The sequence below is a fragment of the Eptatretus burgeri genome, chromosome 3 (genome assembly GCF_056783735.1).
Source record: "Eptatretus burgeri isolate ZD-2024b chromosome 3, Ebu_testis_v1, whole genome shotgun sequence".
In the NCBI taxonomy this organism is placed as follows: Eukaryota; Metazoa; Chordata; class Myxini; order Myxiniformes; family Myxinidae; genus Eptatretus; species Eptatretus burgeri.
Genome location: NC_140963.1, coordinates 134,006,100 through 134,015,570, shown reverse-complemented (window position 1 = coordinate 134,015,570; position 9,471 = coordinate 134,006,100). Strand labels below are relative to the sequence as shown.

General features: G+C 42.5%; 1 protein-coding gene across 1 annotated transcript; it reads left to right on the top strand.

Moving 5' to 3' along the window:
• Positions 1-3,209: 3,209 nt before the first annotated feature.
• LOC147031017 (E3 SUMO-protein ligase KIAA1586-like) lies at positions 3,210-6,518 on the top strand. The gene is made up of 2 exons (XM_085872113.1): positions 3,210-3,755; positions 4,141-6,518. Exon 2 carries the CDS (start codon positions 5,042-5,044, stop codon positions 6,026-6,028), a length of 987 nt encoding a protein of 328 aa, XP_085728239.1. The 5' UTR covers positions 3,210-3,755; positions 4,141-5,041; the 3' UTR covers positions 6,029-6,518.
• Positions 6,519-9,471: the final 2,953 nt, after the last annotated feature.

Below are 9,471 nucleotides of genomic sequence, written 5' to 3'. Positions count from 1 at the left end.
TATATAGACATCGTTAAATACATTCCCTATGGTTGTTATAATTGTAAATAATATAAGAGGTTGAAGCCTCTATTATAATACCCAAGGAGTTGTCCAACAATATGCCGTACGTGTATTGCAAAATTACGAATGTTAAAACAAACAAAAAATACTCAAAAATACATTAGCCCAGTGGTGTAGTCTACGTGATACGCAGGTATACGCCATATACCCACTAAGAAAGTTCCAGGATTTCCGTATACCCACTTAAAACTGCGCAAGGATACGTAACAATACAGTTTTGTGACAGAACTTTCAGTTCATTGATTTTGTTCCCACATACCGGGTAAAGTATAACTGCAATAAAATAAGCCTTACAGGGAAGCCATCTACTTCATTCATCTCCATTCATAAAATTCACCCCCACTCCAGTGTGGTGCTGTTACAAAGCCTGAAACGCGGTGGCTCACTGGCTGTGACACGTGACCTAGACCTGACGTCACGCTCACGCACCTACCAACGATGAACACGTGTTTGACAGTAGCTACCGTTGCAAGTTTTTAATTACCTCACATTATGAAAAGAAAGCAAACTACACTCTTTGAGTGTTTTCGTAAGCCTGGCCCTGAAGTTACTGCCGCTTCAGATGACATTACAGAAACTACAGAAAAGGAGCAGCCTGATGCAAACGCTACACCTGGTAAGTGAAAGTCGCATACAAATTAGTTAATCTCTATAATTCCAGCAATCTCTGTGTGTGTTGGGGGGATTTACATTTCATGTAAATAGAGGGGGGTGTGGGGGATTGGCCAATTAATTATTGGTCTATCCTAAGGCGAGCTCACGGAGGACGGAAAACTACCTGAACATTTTGAGGTATGTTTGGACGTTTTTGGAATTTGGATCGTCATTTTATGAGTGTAAAGAAATCGCGGCTTCGCGGTCTGGAGCATCACACCTAGGATAGTTGTAGGCCGCAACGGTTCGGGGCCCCTTTAGCGACCGAAATGGCTTCTTTCACCTTTATAACTGATATCGCCGGATGCCTGACGTTATTTCCTGCACGCTGATGTGTGTGTTGAATTTGTGTGACTGTGTTGTCGAGTTATGAGCGAATAAAGGACTTCGCGCCACTGGCCGATTGGATTAACATTAGGCCTTACGGCTGTGATGCAGTTTCTCTCAACCGGCTCCCACGAACGAACGGAAAGATATTTTGGAATTCTGTTTTCAGATTTCGCAGTCGATAGCCATCGGCTAAATCCCAACGTAGAAAACCAGGTGAAAATCGGAGGATTTTTGGTATTTTGACGACTGAAGCAGCTTTGGCTACTTTGAGAACAGGAAATAAAATGCGCTGATTAATTCCCTTTAGCGGCGGTTAATGTAAATAATTTTTTCATTGGTACTTGGAGGTAGGTGAGGTATAGACCTACGAAACGAGGGGTATCATTCGGTTGTCGGACTTATGATTATCAAATTACAGGAAAAAAACGATTGTTGGCGGGCCACGTACATTTCGGCGACTCGCCATTGAAGGGAACGAAAAATTTTCAATCTGTTTTCGGATTTATCAGTATCTATAGGGTGGTGGTAATGAGATTACCTCGAAAATCCGATTAAAAACGGCTTATGTTTCGCAGTTTAGCCACGGCTTGCATTTCGTACTGGGAAAAACAACATTCCAGAAGGAATTTCTCTTCCACCATCATCCGAATAATTTTTCCGTCAGCACGAGGACATAGAGGAAGGATAGACTGACAAAATAAGGAGTTCCACTAAGCTCTGTGACTTATAATGATTAAATTAGAGATTTTAAAGGCAGCGGTGGAAAAATATGCAAATTCACTCCAACGGCTCTGACGAACGAACGGAAAGTTATTTTTACCTTCGCATTCTGCGAAAGGTTATGTTTTGGTCGGCGTGTATTTATTTATTTATTTATTTATTTATTTATTTGTTTGTTTGTAATTTTGTGATTCGTATAACTCAAAAAGTATTAAACCGAATTGCATGAAATTTGGTGGGATGATTGGTTATTAGCCAGGAAGCATTCAATTAGATTTTGGGATCGTTCGGGTCAAAGGTCAAGGTCACGAAAAGGTCAAAATCGTCTTTTTACGATAACACGATCAATTTTTATTCAATTTGCATGCAACTAACGCCAAAATGTTCAGAATTCAACGCTTCATCTTGTGATATGCAATATGACACAATGACGCCCATCCTCTTGTTACCGGTTAGGGGTCAAATGTCAGAGGGGTCACGACCTTGAAAAATATGCGGTTTTTGTCATAACGCAGTCAATTCTTGTCCGCTTTACATGAATTTAATTTACAGCACCAAAATGTTCAGAATTTAATGTCCAATCTTGTGACACAATGACGTCGTAACACATGTCACCGGTTGGGGTAAAATATCGGGGGGGGGGGTCACGCCCTTGAAAAATATGCGGTTTTCGGCATAACTCAGTCAATTCTTATTCGATTTGCATGAAACCAGCATCAAAAAAAATCTCTTTGGGAAATAAAGAGAATATTCACTATTTTGTCCTCCACGCTCTCATGCCAGGTGCAACGAGAACGGGCACTCGACACAGTGCATACCTTCGCCGCGGCCACTTTTCTGAGAGTGGAGAACAGAATAGTGAACATTTCTTTTTTAGTGATTTTAAAAAGACCGGGGGGGGGGGGACTGAACTTACGAAATGTGCAGAAATTATTGGCACGCGCACTTAATAAGGAATTGTTCTTTGCCCTTTCATTAATTAGGAACTAGCTGATGTCATTCTTTATAATATCAAAAATAGCACGATTAGCTTAATGTGTCTATTTTACATGACATTGTCATGATGTGTTCGGCTGTCGTTGCAATTTAAAACTAGACTCGCCAAAACGACGTGAGTTGATTGTTGTTTAGTCCGTAGCCCCCGAAAGTCGGGGGGGGGGGTCATGACATTATAGATATGTGGTTTGTGTCATAAGACCATTCATATGAAACCAGTTCCCCACACTCATACCAAGAACAAAAAAAGTAGTGGCGGCGAAGGTATGCGCTCTGAGTGCCCGTTCTAGTTGAATTCTGTTTTCGGATTATACAATATATATATATATATATATATATATATATATATATATATATATATATATATATATATATATATATATATATATATATATATATATATATATATATATGTGTGTTTCAGGTCCAGGAAATAATATTGTCAGTTAGCTGTGAACCATTGATTGGCCCATGAGGATGACTATTAGGCCTAGTGTGCTATTGCCTTCCCTTGAGTTTGGCTTAGGCTTATGCCTCATCCTCATTGTGCTATTGTTCACACCATAGCTCATTATTTAAAAAAAAATTCATCCAATTTAGTGCTTAACTTCAATGCTGAAGACTCGTGCACTTGAACCTGGTGATTACATGCAAACTAGCTGCACAAAGCTCTCTTGGAAGTGTCAACATTGGGGGTTCTGATACCTGATGCATTCAGACTATTCCAGTCTCTAACAGTTCCGTCGGCGTGCAAAAACGAGAGACTCCCCTCCTGTGGATTAATATTGACCTGAAGAGAAAAATCTGCCACAAGAAAACGTGTGTGCATGTTTGTGTGTGGGTCCAGTAATCAACAGAAGACAATGCTGTGATCACACTGTATCTCCTTGTTCCTTTCTAGATGAGAACTCCTGGCCAGCCTTGTGGACTGAGTCAGGCTGTGGAATTTAAAAACCGGCATCCTTGGTTAGAATGGAAGGTCAGAAAGTTAGGTAAATATCAGCCAACATGCAAATCTGCGGTTTAAACAATTGGAATTCATAAAGTTGATTTCTACGTGCAAATGGAAGGATAGTTAATTCATGGTCATCTTAAAGGTGCAGTAATTTCAGACTTTTACACCATTAAATTACTTAATGGTATGTTAAATATCAATAGTTGTCAGATAATTAGACCTACTGAAAGAGTGGAACATTTGTCTCCTTTCCTCTCCTTGTCATGAATTGGTTAGCCATGGTGTGAAGATTGTAAACTGTTCATTAAATACTTTTGAGTAGAGTTTGGCCTTGTTCAGCACTAGGTGCTATTGCTTATATTGTTACAAAAAGGACAACTTGTATGATGATGTTAATTAGCCATGTTTTTATTTACTTCCAGGTTGTGCTATTTGTAGCATTACAAAATCAACTGGCATCTACACAGAAAAAAGTGTCCATATCTGAGGAGTGGGTTTCCTTTAAGATCCAGTCCTCAGGCTCAAACGGAAACAGACAAACAGCCCTGGCCTCCTTGAGGAGCAAGATTCGACGACATCAGATGTCCAAGGCACATGAAATAGCTCAGGAGCTCACTGAAAAGGGTGGACAGGATTTACTTGGAAATGTGGTGAGAGCTGTGTCAGAGACTGTTAGCTGAGACAGATGCTGTATTCAGGACAGCATACTACCTTGCTAAGATGAACCAACCTTTCACTGACCATGACAATCTCATTGAGCTTCAGGGAAAAAATGGTGTCAGCATGGGCACTAGTCTGCACTCAAGGTACAGTTCCACAAAAAATTGTAGAACACATAGCAAAAGAGATGCAGAAGAAAATTGTTAACAGCATTGTGTCTTCTTCAAGCAAGTTGTCTGTTCTCATTGACGAGGCTACATCTCTCAGCCACAAATCTGCCATGACTGTCAATGTGAAAGCCTCTATAGATGGAGCTACTCCAGAATTTGTGTTTCTGGAGCTGGTTGAGCTAGAAAGCCAAAAGGCAGAGGGTATAGAGGAAGCCCTATTGAGCTGTTTGGACACTGCAGGCTTCAGTGAAGAGTGGCTTCAAAAGAACTGGATCTCATTTGTTTCTGATGGAGCCAGTGTCATGTTAGGCAAGAATTCTGGTGTGGCAACCAGGTTGACTGCAAGGAACCCTAACCTCTTCACATGGCACTGCATGAATCACCGTTTGGAACTGGCTGTATCTGATGCTGTGGATGAGGTTCAGTCAATCAACCACTTCAAAGCATTCATGGAGAAGATCCACAATCTCTACAGTCAGTCCAATAAAAATTCATGGGAACTTATGGAAGCAGCACAAGAGTGGGCACACAAGTCAAGAAAATTGGCAGAGTTTTAAATACGCGATGGGTGACCAGCAGCTTCCGTGCTGTAAAGGCTGTGTGGAGATCATATGAAGCACTCAACAGACACTTTGAAAATGCTGCGGGAGACCAAACAAGAAACAGCAAAGAGTGGCAAACTTACAGAGGTCTGGCACATCGTATGCAAAGCAAGGAATTTCTTTGTGACCTTGGACTCATGTACGATGTACTGTCTGAACTTGCAAACCTGTCTCAGCAACTCCAGGCCCATTCAATCACACTATTGAGAGCAGAACAGCTTCTGAAGCGCACCATCCGATTGCTGGCGTCATTCAAAGACTGTCCAGGAGAGATGTCGGAGGTGGCATTAAAAGCAAAGGCTTCAGGACATTTTGGATCGGTTTCCCTGGAGTCAAATGAAAAGCTCACATCAATCAATGCAAAGCAATTCCGACAAAGTCTAATCAACAATTTGGAGAAGCGCCTCTCATTTGAAAGTGAAATGCTTCTTGATCTCAGCGTTCTGGACACAAGCAACTGGCCATCAACACCTGGCATACGGTATGGTGAGTCACGAGTGAAACGACTGTGCGGGCGGTTCAATCTTTGTGAAGACCAAGCAGTTAATGGTATGAGGGATTTCCTTGGGCACCCACACAGTGAGCCTGAAAGCCTAAAACCTCTCATACGATGCATGCAGACTATCCCTTGCAGCACGGCTGAGTGTGAAAGGGGTTTCAGTCTAATGAACAATGTATGCACGGACAAGAGATCTACATTGTTGTTGTCCAATGTAAGTAATTTGATGATGATCAGCATCAATGGGCCCCCTGTAAGTCTTTTTGAGCCAAGGAAGTACGTCACAACATGGTTGAGAAGCCATCGCTCTGCCACACAAGCAAGGAGGCAAAGCACACCTCAGATGCCTGAGTACAAACATATTTGGAAAGTTTTGTAGACTACCAGGCTAGTTACCCCACCCACCCCCTTCTTACCTCCCCCCACCCCCACGAAGATTATGCGACTCGATTTAGCAATAGTCCCATGCTCTTCTTGATCCTTATTTTGAATAGGAATAGACGTTGATTTTCAAGATCACTGACTGGCATTTTATCTTTGAACTAATCACAAATATAATGTTAATATTTTTGTAACCTTAATTTATATTACTTTCACAATCCATCCCTTCTTGGCTTCATAGATGTATGACTATATACATTACACCTTACTAGAATTTTTAATATTGATATTTTGAAACTCTGCATGTTTGCATACAATTGATGTTGTGCCCTTTTTATGGACTTTTTAATAGAAGATGATTTTAATATTTGTGTCATATCTTTTTTTCTTTGTAAAACTTGCCGCAATTCGGTCTTTAACTGCAATGGCAAGTGAATGAATAAATGAATGGTTTGGAAGACAAGTGAACATACTGTTTTAATTCGTATCCTCCAGCCATGCAAAATCACTAGGGATCACTAAACGGTAGAAAATCAGTCCAAAGCATTTAAATCTTCCCAGCTGTAAATGTCATTGGCTGTTATAGTCTGTGTTGCTATAATTTGTTGATAAAACATACCCAGTCTTGTAGAATGCTCTCAATTGTGTGTGGATGCATGTAGTGTATGTGTTGGTGCCGTGGTGCTTATGGGGTGTCGCTCCGGCACAGATGTGGCGAAGGCGGGGGAGGGATTCGGGGATCATCACAGTATACTCACTACAAAAACCAAGACGACACCAGTGCATGAGCCTATTTATTACTGTTTCTCGCAGAACCCCTAGCGACCTCTTGCGGAACCCCAGTTGAGAAACACTGGTCTAAATATAAATAAATAAATCCGTCGTCCGAGTCCGATAAATCCGTCGTCCGTCCGACTAGACCGATAAATCTGACGTGCTGTAGCTTTCTTTTATTATTCTCTTTTCTTCATTGTTCTCTCTCTCTCTCTCTCTCTCTCTCTCTCTCTCTCTCTCTCTCTCTCTCTCTCTCTCTCTCTCTCTCTCTCTCTCTCTCTCTCTCTCTCTCTCTCTCTCTCTCTCTCTCTCTCTCTCTCTCTCTCTCTCTCTCTCTCTCTCTCTCTCTCTCTCTCTCTCTCTCTCTCTCTCTCTCTCTCTCTCTCTCTCTCTCTCTCTCCCTCTATTGAGTGCAGCCTGTGGCTGCTGGTTGCATCATTGGTTGGGATGCAGCTATGCCGCTGAGGCAGTGTTCCCCTTGTCAGTACACTGGTACTCATTTTTCCAACCTCGGAAGGATGACAGGCTGAGTCAACCTCCTGGTGTATTTTAATTCAGTGGCCAACTAGGCTTGAACTCAGGACCCTAGAATCCAAAGCCGCCACCCTCACCACTAAACCAACACCAGGCTTATTGTTTTCTACTGGTGCTACATGAAAACAGTTGGAATAAAATAAATAAAAATGCAACAGAACGTCAGATTTATCAGACTACTCGAGACAATTGTGTCACAAGGTGTGTTCTGCACAAGTTTTCATCGTATCCGGACAGCGAGATTGCTTCGTTTTATGCGCAGAGAGACATGGCCGATGACATGGGCTGGCCTTGCTTGCGATTTATTCGTCACGGAGAAACATGTCCGCTGCGCTGGTCACGTCACCTCACTAAAATATTTCTGATATCGAGCAGTATGCAAGTCGAATTTACATTATTGAATTACGAATAGGATTTAGTCTAACCAGTTGTTATTGCCAAGTTTTCCTTCGATGTCCTCCCGATCATAATGAACGCCGGGAATTTCACCGCCATTTTCCTCTGCTTGTCCTGCTTCGGGCTTGAAATGGTAAGGCAGTATTTCATTTCCAGCTGCCTGAACTTCACCTCCCGCGACTACGTTATCCGACAATTCTCCATGTGATTCAGACCAAAATCCTTCATTTCTCTCACATTCACTGTTGTTACCAGACAAATGAAAGTCCATGCCATCCATTATTCAAAACCAAATGTTTGATTTTTTTCAAAGCAGAATATGAACGAAGCGATTGAGTCGATCAATCAAATGTGGAGACGCACAGAAAGCCAATAGAATCACGTGGACCACTAACCCGAGTAATTAACGTGCAGCCTTTGTAATCCTGTAGTCGACGTCATGTGGGTTACGCATCCGCACCCTTCAAGAGAATTTTTAGGGGCGTTCCCGAAGAGGTTTGTTTTTTTTAATTTTACATTTTACAGAATGAGTATTGTGAAAAAACATTGTCAGATCTGAAATCACGATGAAAAACTCCTATAGGACATATATAAATGAAATTTCAGTACTTTTGCGTGTCAGGGGACCTTTAATGGCATTCTCTCATCCCCTCTTCCTGTCCAGTCTGGAGTCCCTCAAGGCAGGGTTCTGGGCCCTGTGCTTTTTCTCATTTTCATCAGTGATCTCTCCAACTCTGGAAAATCATCTTTATCTCTTTGCTGATGACTCCACCCTCTGCTGTTCCACATGTCATCCCTCAGATCAGCAAGCAGCAGCCTCTTCACTCTCTGCAGATTGGGATAAAATCACAAGCTGGTCCAACACTTGGAACATGTCTTTCATTCCTGACAAATCTCACACTCTCAGGATGTCTCTCCGAAAGGACCGTCTGGAAAACGCCCCCCCCGCCCCCCATGTACTTTCTCAACAATCCTACTGAAGAAGTCCTTTCATTCAAGCTTCTGGGTCTCACTATCTGCCATGATCTTTCCTGGAAAAGCCACATTTCCAACCTGGCCTCCAAAGCCTGTTTCCGACTGGGCATCCTTTGTCATTCAAAGTCCTTCCTTGGCACATCTGAGCTCCTGACCATGTACAAAGCTTTCGTCTGCAGCCTGATTGAGTACTGCTCCCACCACTCACCTTTCTCCACTTCACACTGTGGAAACCAAGGCATTTATCATCTCCTCTCCTGCCTCGCCCCCCCTGCTCTGTCTGCGATATGTCCCCCCCCCATATTTCCGCAGTGCCCACAAGGTCCGCCAGCAACCCTCTTCTGTTAAAACTACCAAAATCAACAATCACTACTCACCTTCACCCTTTCATTCCTCTTTTTTTCCCACATTTGGAACAAACTCTCACACTGTCTTCAATCTCACTCTTCCCTCCAGGTATTCAAAACAGCTGTTCACCACCATCTCTTATCTTCCCTCATCCAAAACCATGATCTTTTCTACCCCCGTTAAGCTCCCCCAAAACCACCTCTTCAAATTGCCTTCTTTCCTTCCTGAAAGTCCCTGTAGTGTAAGGACCTGAAAGTTCCTGTGGTGTCCATCTTGTCTACCCTGTGTACCCCACCCCCATCCCTTTCCCTTTCACAGATCTCCAAATGTCTCTGTTCCCCACTGTTTTGTGCTTTCCTCTCCCACCCCTCTTTTCTCCTGCTCCCTTGTTATACGTTCTGTCTGTTCGCTCTC

What these genes read in the sequence shown, in the direction of transcription:
- LOC147031017 (XM_085872113.1), top strand. Translation starts at nt 5,042, where the DNA reads ATGGGAACTTATGGAAGCAGCACAAGAGTGGGCACACAAGTCAAGAAA.